Raw genomic sequence first — 21,675 nt, forward strand, 5'->3', positions numbered from 1 at the left:
GTTCACTCGCTTCTCACGTCGCATCGCCGAATGTCAATGGCGGGAGTGGTAAAATCACGGAGCGTCGATGCTTTGAAGGAAAACCTTAACATTTTCAGCATTCTCAAGCATCCCGGAAACGTCTCAAATAATGCTTAAGAGTATTGTAATCAAACACATATTTACACCATTTTATTTGCCTCTATTCACAAATGAGCTGGATTATGAACCTCAAACCTTTTGTTAAAATGCAAAGATTGCACTGTAAACAGGTACAATACAGATATCCATATGTATCAGTCAAATGTTTTAGAACACCCCAATTGTTTGTTCTTTTGTAAATGAAATTCAAGCAGTTCAACGTCTCACAGAAGAACCCAATCATGTCATCAATCAATGAAAAAATGTATTGGAAACATTGACTAATTAAAGCCACATATAACATCTTAACACATAGCATTCGTTCAACAATGGAAATTGAATATTCCCCAGAAACATCTTCCAAAGTTCCCATAACCATAGTTTATCCAAAAGTAGCTCAATGAAAATAAAGTTTGGAATTTAAAGAATGTGCCTTTTCATATACTATAATTCTGTACATTTTCTCAGTTTTGTTGAAAATAATACAACATTTTACGTGTACTACATGAAGATTTTGAAGTGGCCTACTTCTAGTCTGGACTTCAATCCAATAGATACTTTTCATTGATGTTACGCCGACCACGTGTTTTTTTTTTTTGTTTACAACGCCATTTTGGACGGCAAGATCGTATTTACATATCATGGTTAGGAAGCAATAAGTGTACACTGTAATGCTTTGGCTACAGTTATCATTTGATCTTTTATCTTGAAAGTCCTTTGACAAACGAACATTATAACCAGAGGTGATTGAGGCACTTGTGCTGGAGTGAGAAATAAAAAAAAAAAGAAGCCACGTGTGGAACTCGAGAGCAAGTATCGGCTCATTAGATTGAGCAATAGTATTGTGGCTGTGTCGATGTCAGCGGGGCGTGACGAGACAGGACGATAATTAAGGAAGTGAGCTCGAGAGGTTGGCAGGGGGAAAAGCAAAATAAATATCAGCCACGTAACAATAGAACCCATGTGATACATAACAAGCAGACGTCCATCTCCATTCACTGAATCAGCCTTTTGTCGCCTTTAAGAAGCTTCTCACACGAGCCCTTGAACCATAGAAGCAGCACCCTTGGTGGATTTGCATCGGTCACAGAAGACCAAAGCAACACCAACAGCAGACTCTGCATTCTGTCCGTATATCACCGGCTGAGCGAACGCTCTCTCCACTTCCTGCCTCAGCACCTCGTTACGGGCGAGGGCGCTGCCGCTCCCCACTATCCTGTTGACTCCCGCCTCCCGCAACCGCTCAGCGGGCATCATGGAGACCAGGTTCTCCAGGATCCCGCGGCACAGTGCTCTGGTCACGTGACCCAGAGAGAAATTGGAGGCACTGATGTTGGTCACCTGACCCAGAGTGAAAGGGTCGTGTCTCTCTCCCAGGATGGTCGGACGTACTACGAGGTTGCTGCTTTCCTGTTTCAGAGCGCAACTGATCATCTTCTCATATATGGATTGGTCTTGTAGCTCCACACCTGCAAGATGTGGAAATTGGAAAACATTATTTATGTTGAAATGGATTGCGCGTCTGCCGAACACTTGTGGGTTTGAAATCAAATTGAACTAAACCTCATCGATGAATTCAACCTTACTCCACAGAGGCATAGAAATACCCTCCTTGCAAATATGGGGACAATGAGACGAACGTGTGGCTAACAAAAGCACGTACCGAGCTCGTCCATCCAGCCAGTGAGCATCTCCACAAAAGTGGCCAGCGCGTTCCCTCCATTGAGCGCCGCCGCCACTGCCAAGTATAAGGAGCCAAAGTATGGGAAGAAGGCAACCGAGGAGTCAGGCTGAGGAGAGTTGGGAGGTTTGAAGTCAGCTGGCATGGCGAAGGTCAGCTGGGCTGAGGTGCTTATGTTAAGAACTAGGACGTTAAGAGTGTAAAACATGCAGGTATGAGTTGGGATTAAAAAACAAACCATAAAGGTATAACATGAAAGGAAGAATCGCTGCAGGTTTTAGGCGTTAGCATAACTGCTGGGGGTATTCGCAAACGATGGTGTGAAAATAAAACTGGACTGGTCTTGGTTCAAATGTGGAAAATCAGTACGTACAGTGCCATGAAAATATATTGTCCCGCTTTTCACATTGTTATATTTTTGCAATTATAAACAAAGTAAAATAGAGAATACTTTTTCACTGCTCTGTATGGGCCTCATTATAGAAGGTCCTTGCATGTCCATTTTGAATCTGTAACCCAATGGACCTTTCCGACTTGTCAATCACTCGTACAATAACAACCAATCAGATAGCCGCATTGTCTTAACCCCAGGCTTGACACGCCCCTCTCACCGTATTGTCCCACAAGCAATGCTGGTTGTCAATAGTGTGCGCTTGGAAAACTTAACGTTACGAAGAAAATGCTCCTCAGATGCTCTTGGGCTACGTGCAATTCTGATGACAGATATCCTACTACATTGATTCATTTTCCAAAGCCTAAAACACAGTTGATAAAGTTTTTACAATGGATTAAGGCTTGCGGAAGACCGCACGTACAACTAAATGTGGACAATATCAACAAACGCAAGGCTGTATGTTCGAAGGTAAGTGAGGCAGAAGTATCTTCTCTGGCTTTGATTGAAATATTATCAGCGCTTTATCCATTGCAGAACAACTTTCACTTTGTTAGCGTATCACTGACCTGCTGAGTGAAGTGTGTAGTGTTTTATGCCGAAGAGTTGGGTTAAGGATACCTCAATGCGCGATGTCATGCAAGAGAAATGCCTATTTGCCCATTTGTATCACATCGGACTTTTAAGACAGAGCATTGGGTTCGATTACGAGCCGAGTCAAATGAATACACCCACTCACTTATAAAGACAACAAAGATATTACTCGTGATCTTTCCAAGTAAAAAGTACTCACCCTGCTTTACATGTGCAGTACGATTCCACAATTTTATCCCGTCAGATTTCAATATGAAGTTTGTGAGGCATCAAACTTTTTTACATCGATCGCCAACGTTTCGCTGTCACTCTGACATTGCGTCCTGCCCCGCCCAAAATCTTAATTCTGTGTACATATCTTTGTGTGAAATAGTTGAGACCTCTCTGTAGAACTCTCTTGGACAAGTCTGACTCATTTGGCAAAAAACATAGCCCAATATTATCTGAAATACGCGATAGAGAATCGACTTCAAACATGTTCTGTTCAATCGCCATTTTGGAAGCTCGTGGGGCTTGGCTAAGGGGGCGGATCTTAAGATCGCCATCGGAAAGGTCTATTGGAAGATTTTCAGAACAAAAATCTAATAATAATTAGGTGGAGAGTGGTTGGATGTGAGATTGAAGCATTTATTTATAGGACTATGTGCCGTGGTCCCCCGCCTGGAAGAGAGGACTTCCTCTTTCACCTGCATCTGTCTTTGCACTCAGGCAAGAGTAGACTGCACACTGGAAGTCTCCCAGAGCGGCCCCTACTGGCGTACCCGCGGGGATGCCATGCCAGTCAGAGCGGGTGTGGCCCGCCAACTCACCAGAGGGGACACACTGTGGTAGCAGGTGCAAAGGGAAGCCCATGCCATTCAGACTAGAACATGCACACACACACACACACACACACACACACAACTGTTATATGTAACACGCAGTTTGAACAGCATACCATGCATTTGGAACTAAACTTGCCACTTAAAGCTCAATTCGGAACTATTTTTGTTAAATTTAAAAAAAAAAAAATGTAACAAATTCACCAAAGCCACTTCAAGAGTAGATGACAGAATTCTGATTACGCCTGCCAGCTTCTGACACATCTCGCTATATTCCTCAAAATGTATCTTTTTACATTTACTGAATACCCTACAAGGCGGCGTCAGCCTCACATTTCTGAGGACTGGGGTTCAAATCCCGGCCCTGCCTGTGCGGACTTTGAATGTTCTCCCAGTGGGTTTTCTCCAGGCACTTCGGTTTCCTCCCACATCCCAAAAACATGCTCTGTCTCCATGAGGATAAGCAGTTCAGAAAATGGATGGATGGACTACCCTACACATTCCCCCACTTGGTGATGCTCTAAAATGACAGCGCGGAAATTATATACCGTAATTCCGGGCCTACAAAACGCACCTGGTTATAAGCATCACCCAGTAGATTTTTAAAGGAAATACCATTTTGTACATACATATGACGCAGCCGTGTAAAAGCCGCAAGTGCCCACATTGAAACACAAGATATTTACAAAGAAAGACCGTACACAGAGAGTTTAACTCTAGCACCGCCGTGCTAACGCTAGCGTCGTGCTAACAGGGCCGGTTAAAAAAAAATATATATATACTGGTAAGAATGACTGAGACACGGGAGAAACACGCTAGCGCAGCGTTAACAGGGCCAGACCAGTAAAAGTCACTTCCTCGACTCATATATTCTGTCTCACTCTTACCTTTTCCGCTCGAGCGCCCCCTTGCAACCGTTACAAAAAATGCACAAATTAGCCGCATCACCGAATAAACTGCAGGGTTGAAAGCGTGTGAGAAAAGTTACGGCTTATAGGCCAGAAATTGACCCCTCCGTGGATATTGCGCAATCCGCGTCACTGACCAATCAGAGGCCAGAGATCTGCATAGACCAAAGCCCGTTTTGGCTCCCGCCATTTTCTCAGACAACATTGAATGGTCCAGTATAGGTTTAGTTAGCGTTTTATCGCGTATTTGGCTTATTTAACAAAAAATATGGTTAAGAGGTGTAGTCACGGACTTTGTAATAGTGACGACAGGTATCCTGAAAGGCTCGTTGGTGGAGTTCGATTCGTACCCTTTCCAAAACCGAAGACCCAGTACGAAAAATGCCTTTGATGGATCAAACTTTGTGGACGACCGCATCATCAACTAAATCCATCTAATATCAACCGGAACACATATGTTTGCACGAAGGTATGCCCTATATTTGATTTTCAATCAACGTATCAATGAATTCGAAGTTCTTCGCTAGCATAACACTGCTGCGTGTGAACGATTGACACACTTATTCTTTGTTGAGCGATATTTAGCGATGATCGGACTGCACAAACGTATTGATTTCTTGCTGGCTCGCGGCCAGAAGCTTAACCAGACTGTGTTTGCACGAAGATATGCCCTAAATTTGATTTTTAATCCACGTCTCGTATAAATGAATGAGACGTTCCCCGCTCGCATAACATTGCTACGTGTGAATGATTGAATGAAATCAGAAGCATGGCGTCTCTCTCAGTTAAGAATGTATTGTATTTAGAATCTATAATATATCGTTGATTTGAATGAAATCAGAAGCATGGAGTCTGTCTCAGGTCAGAATGTATTGTATTGTATTTGCCATTTTTACTGTTTGTCTTACGTCAGCGCACGTGGCGTGACGTCACTTCAGGGGGCGTGGTTAAGTGCCCCGTACGGAGGGGTCAATTACGGTACTTTACCTATGAATGAACCAGCCCACACTGTATACGGACAGCACGCGAGTTGACTGAGCCTTAGAGAAAGCAGAAATCTATTGAAGCAACACATCGAAGGAGATCCCCAAAAAAGGCCCAGGGCACAGTGCAGAAGCGCATGTTATCACAAAGAAAAAGCATGCTCCTCAATCATCTAACGTATTATTAGTAAAGAAGAAAAGTGTCAAAATGTTTGAGATGTGCCCTGGAAGACAAGAACGGTAGTGCCGGGTTAGAAGTATGAGGAAGAGGAGGAGGAGGCCGGACAAGCATTTAGCATACATCATAGGGAAGCAACAATTGTTTTGTTGGAATGCTGAATTCCAGCATTAGGCGGCATCATATAGTCAAGATTGTAGCTTTAAAAGCATAAACCTCAGACAGTTAGCACGAAAATGAAAAATACAAACTCTTACGTACATGTCCACGTTCCACCGGCTAGTAGTTGTGTTATAGAAACCCCAGCTGGCAGCATTCTGCGGCGTCATAAGACATCTGTCTAATCCACACAACATGGATACGATATAGTCCTGGATAGTACCCGCGACCGTGAAATCCTTCAGGAATTCGGGCCTGCAAAAGAACTACACTTAACAATGGGTTAAAAATAATACAGATTCATTGTATGTGTGTTCGAGTCACCTGTGCTTCATGTACCAAAAGATTGTCGCACAGCCGAATCCCGTGGCTACAGCGAGGTGTGAATCTGGTTTTGGAAGGGAGGACAAGAAGCTGTTGCTGCAGCGGCCATCTTGCCAGGTGATAAGATGACTGAAGTTGCCTCTGGACCAATGGCCGCCTGCAGCAACAAAATGTTCATTCTTTAGAATCCTTCTGAATAAATGATAACTGTGCGTTTGTTTTGGTAGGCTTTTTGCAAAAACTCACTCGAGGGCCTTCCATGGTATTTGTGGAGTGACGCCACACATGTTGAGTAACAGCAGTTAAAACCAGCTCATTTACCTCACATTTCATTTTCCTTCGCGTATTTTACAACTTTAACTAATTTCTTGTAGTTCATTTATTAGTGCATTGTATTAGAGTATTATGATTATATTTTAATTTTAAATGTTGGTGTATTCATAATACGTAATAACGTGGTTACTAAGTTTTTAAGGCAGTCGTCATAGTTAACTGATGCTAAAATTGTGGAAAGACATGATGGCAGTAGGAGTTACATTTTAACTTAAAAAAAATAAAATTGATGTATTGAAAAACAAGTCAAAGGACATTAAAAAAAAAAACATGACAAACAGGACGCAAGCCTGCAATCTTGTCTTGCGCGAAGAGGTCCTGTTACGCCAATGTGAAACTGAGATATTTTACAAATGACACAAAGGAGCAAATCAAAAAATAAAATTCATGAAAACAAGAAGAGAAAGAACGTGTTTTACCCCTCTCTGCATTCCAAAATAAAACTCCATGCATCTGTCCAGATACTCCGATCCTGCACACATGTTGCAGTTTGTCCCTCGGTAGCAGACCCATGCACCGGTTGAGAGTGTCCAAAATCTGGACGGTATCCTGCTCCTTTGCCTGTAATGAATAAACAACCAGATGTTTACATGTCCCATTTTTAACTCGAGTGTGGAACAGCGAGTCGCACTTGCCTTGATCCCGTTCAAATCGGCAATGTCAGAAGTCGTCGCTAAATCCTGGCGTGCAGCAACACGCCGTGATTCCGTTTCTAATAAAACTGCTTTAACTGATGTGGTACCTACATCTAAACCCAGAATATATGAAGCAGACATGACAGCCTAGCAACTTCTAGTGTACGACCGCAGATCGATTTCAATACGACACGCCCATTTTGAGCTCCGCACTGAAGGCCGCGCTATGCTAGGGAGGTCAAAGTCGTTCATGCCGCTTGTACGGCAAGAAAACACGCACACGATTGCGTAAAACCCAGTATAATTGCGACAAAGGGGAATGGGAGTTCATTTCACGTATACTTATTTTCGTCGTTGTCTATGTGCATCAAATGCGTTGAACGTTGACGAAAAAGTAACTCGGGAATAGCGGTCGAGAAATGTGCAAGTTACGACTTGATTTCTCTATTTTGAATGAGAGCGTCGACCTTTCCAACATGGCCGCCACGTACGCATGTTAGTGCTTTCCCGCGAGTCATGTTCCCACAATCCATTGCAAATGGTACGTACGCGGACCGAGTGGCAAGGATTCCCATTCGATTTGAAAATAAGTGAATATGGCTTTTCCTTGTCATATATAGCAGCTCTACGTTCAAGTCGACGAAATAATATTTTCTACATGATGCTTTTTTGAGAAGCCCCTTCTTTGTCTTGCTGGTAAGAACCACACGGCTTTTAGCGTTAGCACGAACACAGTGTTAGCAAGGCGTTTGTATGAAGTCAGTGTTCAAGTAAGACGGGAGAAAGTCGTACAACGCCAGTGTCGGGTTACCATGAACATCATTCCTCCTTTTTGCGTCAAATGCAGTTAACTATTGTCGGCAGCAGAAACGTATTTGAAATTCGGAGGAAACCGTCTGCCACCAAGCTAACATCGCTCAATGGAGATGGATAATTACATTTTGCTGTCATTAACGTTTTACGTCAAGTGTGCACTTATTCTTATTTTACTTAGAACTGATTTATGGTGATTGTATTATCTATAGCAGCTACTTGTCACTTTTCTTAATCTATTATTTCTGGACCTGTCTATATTTACCAATTTGTATACCTATTGATCGAATAATATGAGATATTTGTGTTATTGAAATTATTCTACTGACTGAGTGCAATTTCCAGTCCTCTTTTTCCTGTCTGAGCTATGTGCTAAGTCGTCTAAATGGAAACCCAATCTTGAAAAGAAAAACCTGTCAAAGCTGCATTTTTCAAAGAAACACTTTTTTTTTTTTTTTTTTAAACACGTGAGAGAATGTGGAAAAAAGGATTAACTTTTTGGCCATGCTACCTAAAAGGTTTACCTGGTACAAAACACAGCAACGTCTTGGAATAATTTTTGCTTTTTTTATGTCATGAAAACAGGTCATTTGAGCAGGCGCGCGTGTATGTGTGTGTAGATGTTTATATTTGCTCGAATGCACTTGTGAATGTAGAGAAGTGCTTCAGAATAGTTTTACAAATAGTGGTGTTTTCATCATCAGCTTTGTCGGTTATCTGCAGAATCTTCCCGTGACCCACGACCAGAGCCAAGATGGCAGCCGTAGTCGCCAAGCGAGAAGGGCCGCAGTTCATCAGCGAAGTGGCCATGAGGGGGAACGCGGCTGTGCTGGACTACTGCCGCACCTCCGTGTCAGCGCTGTCCGGAGCCACCGCCGGTATCTTGGGCTTGACTGGACTGTATGGCTTCATTTTTTACTTTTTGTCCTCGTTCCTCCTGTCTTTATTGCTGATTCTCAAGGCCGGACGACGATGGAAAAAGTGCTTTAAATCCAGACGGCTGCTCTTCACCGGGGGCCTGGTTGGAGGTCTTTTTACCTACGTCCTCTTCTGGACTTTCCTCTATGGAATGGTGCACGTGTACTAAAATTACCCGAGTTTTTCCTTCACCCAATTACATTTTGTTTGAACTGTAGATGAGCCAAAATAGAGCTTAATGTTATTCATTATGACCTGCTGAGACAATATACTTTTCCAGCCCCTTCTTCACACACTCAACAATGCCTTTTATTAACTCCAGACCTCTCCTCATGTATGATCCTGCCCGAAATTCTTATTTGGATTTGTAGTGTAATGGGCTCACGCACATGACATCCTAAGTAAGGTGTAAACACTTTGTATTACACCTTTCTGTACAGTAAAGATGTTATATGAAGAAATGTGATTATCGCACTAATTGGAATAAATTCTTCTATACTTATTTGCATGTCTTTTTTTTTTTTTAAATACCGTCGAAGACATTCATTTCCAACAATAAGACCTTCGAAATAGGAATACGCTCACATTTTAGCAGGAGCACACAATACAAGGCAGATCGGTTAGCTGTTGAATTCATTACATGAATCACGGCAACAAGGCAATTCAGTCAGCGGTGGGCAAGATTGTTTAGTACATTAAACAGATCGGAGGAAGTCATCTGTGGATGGTTAAAACGTTGAAATCTAAAAGTATTTGAATCTTGAAACAACTCACGGTCATTAAAAAGTAGAGATGATGAAATCATTTTTAAACACAATTGCTGAATGTGTAATATACAATTACAACAAATGTTTCTTTAAAAGTACAGTAGTAGTGTACATTAATGTTGGTCAGAACCGCTGCTGTAATGAATTACCTTTAAGTGGTACAAGGGGCTGGTTCACTTTATTTTCTAGTTTTTTTTTTTTTTTTTTTAATGGATCAGCTATACCAGCAACATAACACGAGGGGTAATAGAATAGTTTGAATGACGATTTCTACAGCCCAGGTGACCCGCTGCCATTTTCAGCTGGCACCATTAAACACAATTCAAAATGCCATGCAAATAGACTGTCAAGGAGTCATTGGCTAAAACAATGGCAATGAAGACAGCCAGGTTTCTGGGTCACCGGGTTCATTTAGTCGTCCCACCCGACGCCATATCGACGTTGAGATGCTCGAGCCCGCCGTTACTGTTGCTGCAACTGTGACGCTGTGTGTCTTTACTCAGGTGCAGTGGTCAAGGCTCGTTTCTCTGCAGTCAAGCCAAAAGAATCGCTTGAGCAGGTGGAGAGGTGACAGTCACGTCAAATAATGCGAAAAGTGAGTTAGACTTTTGGGTTCCACCTCTTGAGACCTTCCTTGCATTTTCAATTGCGTGGCGCGAATGTGATGTGATGCTTTGGTTCTGCACCTTGGGGGGAGAGGGCGGAGGCGTACCGCTGGCCCGTGTTGCGTGGAATGGTGGGACCCCGTTTGTCGTCAAATGGCTTGTTCTGAGCCGCTAAGGCTTCAATATCTGCTGTCTTTTCCACAGAGTTGACAGCCGCTTTCTCTGCGGCTAATTTCCTAGATTTCCTTTCCCGAGCCTTCTTCTCCCTGATTGAGTTCCGCTCTTTCCTGTAATATTTGGTGTGGCAGAGATCAGACAGACGATTTAAGTTTGGATGAAAAACATTCCCTTTGAAACCAGAATAAATTACATTTTCTTAGCGCTTTCAAACTCTGTGGTGGATTGCTTGTACAGTGAACCCCCACTGTATTGCATATTTTTAGGCGACAGGTTTTATAGAATAAAGCCATGTCCAGATTTAGAGTTACACGCCTTCATTGGAGTAAGACGTCATCCTGCAACGTGCTGGGCATCACAGAGTTCTAAAGGCAGGGCAGAGAAGGTCCCTGAGCTCTAGTAACAGTCATTGTTGCCTCAGAGATGAGAAAGTGTATGCCTGTGAGTAAGAATGGACCTTTCCGACATGTCAATCACTCGTACAATAATAGCCAATCAGATAGCCGCATTGTCTTAACCCCTGGCTTGACACGCCCCTCTCGCCGTATTGTCCCACAAGCAATGCTGGTTGTCAGTAGCGTGCGCTTGGAAAAGTTAATGTTACGAAGAAAATGGTCCTCAGATGCGCTTGGGGAACGTGCAATTCTGATGAAAGATATCCTGCTAGGTTACAAGGGGCCCGGTTGAGTCATTTTCTAAAGCCTAAAACACAGTCGACGAAGTGTCTACGATGGATTAAGGCTTGCGGAAGAGCGCGCGTACAACTAAATGTGGACAATATCAACAAACACAAGGCTGTATGCTCGAAGGTTAGTGAGGGAGAGGTATCTTCTCTGGGTTTGATTTCATTATTATCGGTGCTTTATACATTGCATGGGAACAACTTTCACTTTGTTAGCGTATCACTGACCTGCTGAATGAAGTGTGTAGTGTTTTATGCCGAAGAGTCGGGTTAGTGATACGTAAATGCGCGATGTCATGCAAGAGAAATGTCCATTTGCCAATTTGTATCACATCAGACTTTCAAGACAGAGCACTGGGTTCGATTACGAGCCAAGTCAAACTTTTGTCATCTGGTGACTACGGTACCGACTGAGTTAACCATTGTATAAATGCACTTGTAGAAAATCGAACCTAACTCACTGCTGATCTTTCCAAGTAAAAAGTACTCACCCTGCTTTGCATGCGCAGTACAATTCCACTGTTTTATCCTGTTAGATTTCAATGTGAAGTTTGTGAGAAGTCAAACTTTTTTGCATCGATCGCCAACATTTCGCTGTAACTCTGATCGGACCATAATATCGCCATCGGAAAGGTCCATTGTGGCAGCCTTTGTACGTTGCTATTGTGTTTGCTAAAGTATCGGTTGTTCGCCAGTCTATGGCATTTCACATTTCATGTTCACATTAAGATAGTATATTTGCATTATTAAATGGTTCAGTTCAATCTTTTGGTGGTGAGAAATATAATATTGAATTCTAATTTGTGTTAGTTTTACAGTAAACTTTAACTGGGTCCGATAACTAATGCGCTTGCACGCCTTGTATCTTATTTGAAGAAATGTGAGCATGCGGGAGATCAAGGACTAAGGAATATTTTAAAAAGAGTCTTTTGATAAGTTACCATAATGTGTTTAAAGCATTTGCCAGTGGTAAAACTATGAAAATATTTTTTTATATGGGCTCTATATCACAGATTGTAAATAGTTGAGTCTCTGCAGTGCATGACTATACATAAAAATGTGACTATTCTTGTAATGCACAACAATTATTCTTGTTAGATTTTGTGGAGAAGATGTTAAAAAAAAAATGACATTATTTTAGGATGATAAAATGAGGTGCAACATTGTATACAGAGGGATGTTCCAAAATTTGCTGCCTTTGAGATTTCTTGGTGGGGATTGTCACCGCCCCCACTGCGAAGGAGCGCGCAAGCATAAAACGTACTTGAAATTGATGATCTCAAACTTCTTGTTTCGATAGAAGGAGCTTGTGTTCATCATGTACAGCAGGATCATATCACACACAAAGGCTCCCTGGAAAAAGATATACATATTTTTTAAATAATGTTTAAAAAGTCCTCACAACAATTGATTTGGTACAGTGCAACAATGTCATTCTAACATACTCCAAAGGAATATTATGAAGATAACTCACTATCCCTAGAAGAGCAACACCGGAACCAATGGCGATTATTGTGGGAATGATGTTGAATTTTCCAGCCTGCAAGAGAGGAAAAAAAAAAATAACATATGTCATTGACTATTACTGGAAAGCCTCTGTCCAAAATTTCTCAAATTTCAGCAACAGTACTACCTGGCCATTGATCATGATGTCAAAGCGAATTCCATACACTTTATACAAAGTGCGAAAGGTTTCCCCATTTTGATCCTTATAGTATCTGGCATATCTGCAACGAAATGTCGTCAGATGTTTTAAGTGAGAAAGAAAAGTGGGAGGACTGAAATGACACACCTGAAGTTGTATCCCGATGTAACAGAGTTGTTCAAGTTTATGTCCAAACGGGTGAAGCTGTATTGTGGATTGCACTGAGAGGAGTCCTTATCCAAATCGCAGTTCCACTCAATTAAGATACCAACAGACCCACCCTAAAAACAAAACAGAATCGTAAAATGGGGAGTGGTGGAATACCTTTTATGTCCTGCTTGTTGCTCAAAAGAGGTTTTTTTTTCTCTTGCTTCATTAATTATGACATTATGGAGCTTTGTACCTTCGCAGCCATGTCCATAGCCATGGTTAAGGCTAGCGACGAGCTAATGTTAACGAGGCGTACAGCTGGCGGAAGGTGTCTGGTGTGTTATGTGACAGAAGAGTCTCTGCTAGGACGAAGGGCAAAGTTTACAAAACAGTGGTGAGGCCGGCCATGATGTACGGATTAGTCGACGGTGGCACTGAAGAAACAACAGGAAGCAGAACTGGAGGTGGCAGAAATGAAGATGTTGAGGTTCTCGCTCGGAGTGAGCAGGTTGGATAGGATTAGAAATGAGCTCATTTGAGGGACGGCCACAGTCGGATGTTTTGGAGACAAGGTTCGAGAGAGTAGACTTCGATGGTTTGGACACGTCCATAGGCAAGAGAGTGAGTATATTGGTGGTAGGGTGCTGAGGATGGAGCTGCCAGGCAAAAGGGTGAGAGGAAGACCAAAGAGAAGGTTTATGGATGTGGTGAGGGAAGACATGAGGGCAGTTGGGGTTAGAGAGGAAGAGGCAGGAGATAGGCTTAGATGGAAAAAGATGACACGCTGTGGCGACCCCAAACGGGACAAGCCGAAAGGAAAAGAAGAAGAAGAAGTACCTTCGCAGCCATGTCCTGAAAGTCGTGTCCAGCCCATTTGAGCAGATCTCCCAGGCGAAAGATGGGACAGTAAGGATGGTCGACTTGGTCGTAGGAGCATCTTTTCAAGTAGCTGTCATCAGCAGTGTCAAGAACGTTGGACCTAAGAAAGTGATGACAGCGGTCATGACAAGTACGACACCTACTACAACAAATAAGGGATGAAAGACACTTTTTTGATCTGGGCTTGTGTTCCACGTGACCGCAAAAACAAAAAGAACAATATTATGACATTGTGTTAAAATGGTCTAACCAGCATATTTGCTTTCTCTTTCCTCGTACTTTTGCTTTATTTGGCATACGTGCCCGAAACAAACAAAAATAATTCTAATAATTAGTCTGTGAAGCTTGTTGATGTGAGTTTAGAGCCGAATGCTGAGCAGCTTGAAAAGGCTTTTCCAGCTCACAAGCAGTCATGTATAGTACAGCGTCTCTGTCATTCAGCTGTGACCATACCATTAGCATGCCTGGCTTCATTTGAAACTCAAGACGAGAGAGTGCTGAGTTTACTAGCTCCATCTGGTCGTATAAAGACTGAGAGCAGTCTTGAAACCAAAGAATGACGGGTGCCTCAGTTCAATGAGCTCATCTTGTTCATAATTGCCATGACGAGTGTTATCTCTTCATAACGCTTGAAAGCGGAGAGAGGGGGAGTCCACCTCGTGTGACACCTGTCCACAGTCAGACTCGCTCTCAAGGGCATCTCACACGACTATTTCACTGTCTCACTGAATGCAACGGACAGGCCATATTAATAGAAGGCTCTATGCACACTATTTAAAGCACCCGTGGGCCACAGATTTCTCCGTTCACTTACTGAGCTACGGAATGATGCGTTGATGAGACCAGAGGCACAACACCACTTACTTGGAGAATTCAAACTTTGGGAACCTGATGAAGTTCTTGATGTAAACGGTGAAGTTTTCAGCTTCACCCAGGAGCGGCACTCTGGGAGGGAACATTGAACGTGTGGTCCGGTCATTCGAAAGAGATTGCACTTTCAGACAGGCTGTATCGGTTAAAAAAAAAAAAAAAATATATATATATATATATAATGTGTGAAAATGTCTTGAGGTACTCACATGGGTCTCTTGCTGTATTCTACAGGACACCAGGCATTAATCTCACAGGTCCCGGTGCTGTTTATACACAAGCCTGTTTTAATTCCTGATGGAGAGAGCAAAGATTCTTGGCTGGGTGGGGCTTAGAGAGAGGTGATTCCAAAATCAGACAAATTGGAAAGAGGCATTTGCTGATGATTAAACAGGCATAGAGACATACAGTCTATTCATCCATTTTCCAAGCCGCTTATCCCTACAGGGGTCGCGAGAGTGCTGGAGCCTATCCCAGCTAACTTCGGGCAAATGGTGGACTACACCCTGAATTGGTCGCCAGTCACTCACAGGGAACATAACACCATAACTGAGCGAGAATTGAACCCACAGTGCCGGCACTAAACTCAGGCGTGTGTACCACTACGCCAACAGTGACCCTGTGACACACACTATACAGTACATACAGGGCTACAGCGGTGGTTTTCAACTCCGTTATCTTGGGACCTGCATTTTGCAATTGTTGCCAAGTCGCCACTCACTTCAACCTCAGAAAACACAAGTCTATTCATTATATGAGATCTGTATATGAATGAGTTTTCTGTACCACCGAAGGCTGAGACGGAGTGTATTTGGTGTCAGAGTAAACTAGTGGCTAGAATTTGGAGCAGTTACACTGCCTGTCGTTTATCGAATGGATTCATTGCGGGAAGACTACATTCTGAATACAAATGTGTCATTTTTTTTACTAGCTGTCGATGACCTACACAAAATGGGTCCCAGCCCACTTTGGGATCCCGACCCACCAGTTGAGAAGCGATGGCCAACAGTACTGTATGTACCACCATTTTCATGAGCTCAAATGTTTTGGGCCAGAGAAATTCCATAGGTATGAATGTGAGTGTGAGTTCAAGGATGCGCCCTGCCTCCTCCCCAGAGTTAGCTCGGATAAGCTCCGGCATTCCCGTAACCTTAGTGAGGATAGGTGGAGTAGAAAATTGATGGATGGATATTTCAGATTCATGGCCGAGAAGGGCTTGAGGACTTTACTACGACATTAAAGTAGATTAGTGATGGACTACAGTGGATTCCAACCTGCATAAGTACAAATTCTTCACAAGCTCTAAGAATGGAATCTCCCAGCAAAAGAATTTCTACGCATGAATTGGTCCTCACCATGCCCTGCTGTGACAGTCTCCCCCTCGATGCAGTCATCATCGCTAAGGCACTGGCCATTTGGTACCTTGAAACTCTGCGATGCAAAAACAACGACAGTATGAAATAAAGGTAAATCCAATTCAACGCCTTGCTATTTGAGTTATTCTACACTTTTAAAAACATATTTGTGCCTGAATTGTCCCTCGATATTGGAATAACGCATTTATCAACATGGAGACCACTCTTGTGTGCACTCACCTCTGCACAGAAGCCCAGCCTCTGATTTGGGGTCTCGATGTAATTTGTTACCACGAAGAAAACCTGCTCTCCCTGCACAATAAAATTAGGGATGAAGGGTGAAGGAGCCAAAGGTTAAATGAATTACGCTCTGGAGAAGATCAATACTGTTAAATCTTTTTAGGCAGATGCTGCTGGTAATGACATCCAACCGAGTCAAAATCTCTCCTGAAGGGTGATACAGTGGGTGCCACCGACATGCCTATATACATTTTAAAATAGATATTGTTACGAAAACTACATAAATTATTAACTTCAATGTCTGTACGTTAAAAAAAATATATATATCTTCCTCCCGCATGCAGCCAAATCACCTCCCCGCCCGACCCACCTCTGCGGCGAGCGACGACAACAGCAACGCTGCGGCCGCACACTTCGACACATTTAGCACCTGACTTATGTACTTCATGAAGTTGTTATGATGTGGGTCTTTTGTTACGTTCTGAGAGAAAGATTATGTCGTGGAACCCGGATGGAGCTTTTTATTCATCCTGCTGCTATTGGACAAGTTGTTTGAGTTTGGTGACTATACGTTGTTTGGTTAGCTTGTGTTACACGCTGCTGAACTGTCTTTTTAGTTCCGTTTTATAGTTTTGTGTTGTATTGTATTGTGTGTGTGATTAAATTACCTTAAACGCTATACAAGTGCTTTATTATATGTTGAAGGTTTGACCAAGGAGATTTATTCTAAATTCACACATAACATATGCTATAAACTGTGAGACAAATTAGTCCCGCTATTATTTTTTTAATAGCTCTATAAACATCTACCTGTCATTTGGAACCCACAAAACTCTTGTCCTTTGCATGACGAACCGGGTCTTTTGGAAACGTGTGAAGAGTGAATCCATCCTCCCGAGTGTTCCGGTAATATCCAGCAATACAACAAGACGGCATTTTGGCTAACACGCGGGGAAAAAACAGCTACTTTCCCACTGGTAAAACTGGTATAAGCACACGAAGCCGCCAGTGTGGGCATCTGGAAAAAACGTCACTTCCTGGTTCTTCTCCAAAACGAATGCCTCGAGAGGATTTTCACGGCGGAAGATACAAAAACCCATATATGACAACATGACGTGTGGTGAAAAAACAAATGGGTCCATTTGGGCAGCATTTTTTTTCATTAAAAACATATTAAAAAGCATGCTTCACATGTCGGTGGAACTTTAAGCATACAGTACGTACATTTGGCGGAATGACATAGTCCTCGGCGCTCCACAGGTGAAGCCCACTCTCAGAGCTGTTGGTGAGAGTGACGCCTTTGAGCTTGGTGATGACCGAGGACTGGATGGCCTCCTCCCTTTCCTGGTAGCCCTTCTTCATCACAAACACCCACCTAATGCATCAAAGGAAAAGTCACAGTTCATCCATGTGTTTAGTCAACAAGTCTTTATTAGTAGTGGTTTACATACTGGAGCCAACGTTCATGCATCCCAATGCCCACAGGCTCCGTTCCACTCCACGGTGTGATCCTGAACAAGACATGCAAGACATGCGGTATCCATCAATAGATAGCTTGGTACAGCGACCGGTCGGTTGGGTCGGACCGGTGGGACCGGTCTATCCGGTCGGTCCGGTCATTTGCAAAAGCTTGGGTATTTTGAGTGCTTGCTGGCATATCAAGTGTGAAATTAAACAACCATCCATTTTCTACCGCTTTTCCAGGTCGGGTCGCGCGAGAATTAACTTCAGCAAGGATACCCAGATTTCCTTTTCCCAAGACCCCAAGATACTTGAACTCCTCCACTTGGGGCAAGATATCATCCCCGACCCGGAGAGGGCATGCCGCCCTTTTCGGACTGAAGACTATGGTGTCAGATTTGGAGGTGCTGATTCTCATCCCAGCCGCTTCACACTCTGCTCCGAACCGCTCCAGTGAGACTTGGAGATCATGGCTTGATAAAGCCAACAGAACCACATCATCTTCAAAGAGCGGAGATGCGATACTGAGGCCACCAAACCAGACAAACTCTACGCCTCGGCTGCACCTAGAGATTCTGTCCATAAAAGTTATGAACAAAATCGGTGACAAAGGGCAGCCCTGGCGGAGTCGAACGCTCCCCGGAAACGAGTCTGACTTATTGCCAGCAATGTGGACCAAACTCTGACAGCGGTCGTACAGGGACCGAACAGCTCGTATCAGGGGGTTCGGTACCCCATACTCCCGAAGAACCCCCCACAGGACTCCCCGAGGGACACGGTTGAGTGGCTTCTCCAAGTCCACAAAACACGTAGACTGGTTGGGCGAACTCTCAAGGATTCTGCCGAGGGTGTAGAGCTGGTCCACTGTTCCACTGTTGAAATGAAACAATCAAATAAATATTTTGGCATGGTTTAGGCCTACTTCTGAGAATGTGCTTGGAATAACTATTCTGCAGTTAAACTCTACTGTTATGTGATCCTGGGGTTCATTGACCCCACCCTGAGTTTCTTCACCAATAACATAACCCGGGGCTAGGCTGGGCAAAGATCGAGAGTCACTTTCATTCCACTGCTCCTAGACTACACTGTCTGCAACACCATCATGCAGAGACACTGTCAACCAGAAACAGGTGCCCCACAGGTACAATGCCACTGCTATTATGTCAAAGCCAGAATGTAAGCAGAGTTCCTGTGACAATGGATGTTTTTAGGAAGTGGGAGGAAACTGGAGTACCTTGACAAAACCCACGCGAGGATGGGGGAGGATGGGGAGAAGATACCAACTCCACACAGGCGAGGCCGGATTTGCATCCAGGTCCGCAGAACTTTGGCTGCCTCTATTGCACTTATTCATTATTCATCCCTGGGATGTTATTAGGACAACAGCAATCAAGTTGCTGTCAGAGAGTGACCGTCCATCTATTTTCCCATTCTTGTCCTCACTGCGGGTGGGTTGGAGCCAGGCTTTCAACATGAGTCAGGGTACTCCCTCAATTGGTCACCAGCCAATCACAGGATACATATACAGGAGGTAAACCAGCATTTACACTCACTTCCACACTTATGGCTAATTCAGACGGTGTAATTATCATAACAAGCGTCTTTTTGGAAAGTTAGAAGAAAACCTACAGAAAAACGGTGTTAACTTAATCTAGGAAGGCCGAATCCTAAATTCTATTTCAGAACTGTGCGGCAGTCAATTGCCTAACCACTAATCAACTGCGCTGCTGAATGTCAGATATTTTTCAAGCATTCCAATCAACTATACAATTAGATATCTCATTCTTTATATACTTCATTTTTACTCTCACATAATTTCATTAAAGACTGCTGTGAATTCACACAGTATGTAGTCTGACTAGTATAGCCACCCCTTTTTGAGTTAGTATGTATTTATAATAAAATAAACACACGCACATGCTCTGGCACTTTAACCGAGCAAAGCAAATACGCAGGACTATTTTTAACTTTGTGAATCACTTTGTGGAAGGTTAGTTTGTGCAAAGGGACCAATGGACATAAACAATAGGGGCCAACAAATGATTGCACCATACCCAATTATGTATCCAAGCACGGCCAGTTGGTAGATTCGAAAGAGTATTCCGATCCTCCTGTTCTCGGCGATGACGTACTTCTCCGTCTTGTAGTTGAGGAGCGAGAAGAAGAAGGAGCCCCAGCCGGCCATGTCGGCGGTCGTGTGATCCCGGGAGTGAGCTCAGCTGGTTGACTCGTCAGGACCAATGTCACGCTGTGTGCTCCTCCAACATGCCTGAAGGCAACATGAGCACACGTCACATTCAACCGTCCGGCAAGCTTTAAGATGATTACTGAATTTCTGAACTCTACTGCAGTGTTTTTCTTGTGTGGAGCTGGGAATCTTCGTTTAGGGAGGCGTGAATGCACCCCAATAATATTGGCACAAAGAGAAATTAATCATTGCACATCTTAATTTTAAGTATGTTAATCTATTTAGATATTAAAATGGCTGTTTTCAGACTCCTTAAAACCAGCATAAATCTGTGGATTGCAAAGCCAAGTTCAAGTAATGAGTTAAAACGTCTGGCATATATTTCATCTAGCACACGAAATGAATGTGTTCAAATAACAAAGCCAATAAAACGTGAACTTCACACAAAAACTTAACTCATGCGACTTTTGATGTTGCCTTACAGAGATGAAATTAGTAACATGCAGTTCCACCTTGACACATTGTGTATTAATTGAACCTTTATCAGGGTCAATTGAGAACATTCTCATATACGATGCCAACGTCACAGTAGACAGCAGAATAAAACAAAATTAACAGTCCCTAATACCAGTTGCAATGCGACGAGAGTTGGAAAAAAAAATATGACACTGTCAAAATGCAGTTTGGCTGGAATGGCCACTTCAACCTGAGTATGGCCCACCAAGAATCTTGAACATTGGGTGATGCTTTCCACAGAAATTGAGTTTTTCTATCTCAGAAAATGTCACCCTTTTAGGGAACATTTTTGTTTGCTGTGAGCCTCGTTTTGTATACTTGAAAAAAAAAAAAATAAATAAATAAATATATATATATATATATATATATATATATCTCAATAAAATTTTGTATCCTGGTGAAAGTCAGGTTTTTATTACCTTTTTAGCTTCACTTTACAGGGACTTTATTGGCATTGTATAACGTTTGCCACGCTCCTGTTTGTTGTATGAAAAAAAAAAATAATAATAAACAGTCCTTCCATCCAATCACAGTTGAAATATTTTAGCCACAGCCAATGAAGTAAAATAAAAATTAGACGGCGCACAGACCCACCCCTTTCACGTAGTAATTCGGTTTAAACTTCCGGTTAGGGCAAAACGGTTGCTTTGGCTACTATTTCACGTGAAAATTGACATCCTTTGATGTCCTTACAGTTGTAGATTGCGAAACATAATATTGGAATGAGTTAGATTTAGCTTTTTTTGGTGTCAAAATGGTTGATTCTTGTTGCGCTGTTAGCTATCAAAACTGTGCGGGCGGTTGCAAATTATCTTTTCACCGGTGTGTTTCAGTTTAACCTTCAAAATTAATTATTATAATTATGAATGTGGAAAATATATAATTACAATATTATGAAGGTCTGTACCTCCAATTAGATATGTATGCGTCAATGTATCTTTTAAACCTTCCTGGCCATGCTGCAAATGTTTAGATTATATTCATGTCGCTAGAGATCCAAAACATCCCAAGTAAATAGATTTATCGCATCGTTTTCCATGGCAATGTGTGTATGTTGACAATGCTTTTTGCCCTGACCGGAAATCAGAGCCTGTTGACCATGGCGGAACCAATGTTAGACGCAGCGAAGTCAAGTTTTCATTCGACTTCATTGTTTAGAGCATTCTACAAAATTCCGGCAAGGGAGACCTAGTGGTATGTGATATTATTCCGCGGGGCTAACCAAATCAATATTCAAAAGAATAATCCCGTACATGTGTACATAAATCGTTTTCAAATAAAT

The 21,675-nt window shown here is 42.7% G+C and overlaps 3 protein-coding genes across 12 annotated transcripts; 1 reads left to right on the forward strand and 2 right to left on the reverse strand.

The window, feature by feature from the left end:
* Positions 1–140: 140 nt before the first annotated feature.
* shpk (sedoheptulokinase) lies at positions 141–7,326 on the reverse strand. The gene is made up of 7 exons (XM_061802800.1): positions 7,128–7,326; positions 6,912–7,053; positions 6,160–6,316; positions 5,938–6,090; positions 3,473–3,648; positions 1,784–1,984; positions 141–1,589 (listed from the first exon to the last, which is right to left on the reverse strand). The coding sequence occupies exons 1-7, from the start codon at positions 7,266–7,268 to the stop codon at positions 1,153–1,155; spliced, it is 1,407 nt and encodes a 468-aa protein (XP_061658784.1). The 5' UTR covers positions 7,269–7,326; the 3' UTR covers positions 141–1,152.
* A 193-nt stretch (positions 7,327–7,519) lies between these two features.
* emc6 (ER membrane protein complex subunit 6) lies at positions 7,520–9,360 on the forward strand. 3 transcript variants are annotated; one of them, XM_061802846.1, is made up of 3 exons: positions 7,520–7,668; positions 7,748–7,823; positions 8,664–9,360. In XM_061802846.1, the coding sequence occupies exon 3, from the start codon at positions 8,695–8,697 to the stop codon at positions 9,025–9,027; it is 333 nt and encodes a 110-aa protein (XP_061658830.1). In that variant the 5' UTR covers positions 7,520–7,668; positions 7,748–7,823; positions 8,664–8,694; the 3' UTR covers positions 9,028–9,360. The 3 variants fall into 3 exon arrangements, with proteins under 3 accessions (XP_061658830.1, XP_061658827.1, XP_061658831.1); XM_061802843.1 differs by having other exon boundaries at positions 7,659–7,823; XM_061802847.1 differs by lacking the exons at positions 7,520–7,668; positions 7,748–7,823 and adding an exon at positions 7,883–8,094.
* A 104-nt stretch (positions 9,361–9,464) lies between these two features.
* On the reverse strand, positions 9,465–20,881 carry p2rx5 (purinergic receptor P2X, ligand-gated ion channel, 5). 8 transcript variants are annotated; one of them, XM_061802788.1, is made up of 14 exons: positions 20,813–20,881; positions 19,744–19,958; positions 17,680–17,739; positions 17,453–17,603; positions 16,229–16,300; positions 15,989–16,064; positions 14,843–14,963; positions 14,628–14,708; positions 13,722–13,863; positions 12,882–13,015; positions 12,723–12,816; positions 12,564–12,629; positions 12,354–12,442; positions 9,474–10,517 (listed from the first exon to the last, which is right to left on the reverse strand). In XM_061802788.1, exons 2-14 carry the CDS (start codon positions 19,872–19,874, stop codon positions 10,268–10,270), a joined length of 1,467 nt encoding a protein of 488 aa, XP_061658772.1. In that variant the 5' UTR covers positions 19,875–19,958; positions 20,813–20,881; the 3' UTR covers positions 9,474–10,267. The 8 variants fall into 8 exon arrangements, with proteins under 8 accessions (XP_061658775.1, XP_061658772.1, XP_061658771.1 ...); XM_061802787.1 differs by lacking the exon at positions 20,813–20,881 and adding an exon at positions 20,599–20,703; XM_061802784.1 differs by lacking the exon at positions 20,813–20,881 and adding an exon at positions 20,506–20,633.
* Between the last annotated feature and the right edge of the window lie 794 nt (positions 20,882–21,675).

This window comes from Syngnathoides biaculeatus, chromosome 18 (assembly GCF_019802595.1).
Source record: "Syngnathoides biaculeatus isolate LvHL_M chromosome 18, ASM1980259v1, whole genome shotgun sequence".
NCBI lineage: Eukaryota > Metazoa > Chordata > Actinopteri > Syngnathiformes > Syngnathidae > Syngnathoides > Syngnathoides biaculeatus.

Excerpts from the sequence above, each read along its gene's own strand:
- emc6 (XM_061802846.1), top strand. The coding sequence starts at position 8,695 with ATGGCAGCCGTAGTCGCCAAGCGAGAAGGGCCGCAGTTCATCAGCGAA.
- shpk (XM_061802800.1), bottom strand. The coding sequence starts at position 7,268 with ATGTCTGCTTCATATATTCTGGGTTTAGATGTAGGTACCACATCAGTT. Across the intron at positions 6,317-6,911 it reads ATTTTGGAATGCAGAGAGGG|GCGGCCATTGGTCCAGAGGC; the intron begins GTAAAACACGTT and ends TTGTTGCTGCAG. Across the intron at positions 1,590-1,783 it reads TGGCTGGATGGACGAGCTCG|GTGTGGAGCTACAAGACCAA; the intron begins GTACGTGCTTTT and ends CACATCTTGCAG.
- p2rx5 (XM_061802788.1), bottom strand. The coding sequence starts at position 19,874 with ATGGCCGGCTGGGGCTCCTTCTTCTTCTCGCTCCTCAACTACAAGACG. Across the intron at positions 17,740-19,743 it reads GTGCTTGGATACATAATTGG|GATCACACCGTGGAGTGGAA; the intron begins GTATGGTGCAAT and ends TGTCTTGTTCAG. Across the intron at positions 10,518-12,353 it reads TTTGAGATCATCAATTTCAA|GAAAGAGCGGAACTCAATCA; the intron begins GTACGTTTTATG and ends CAAATATTACAG.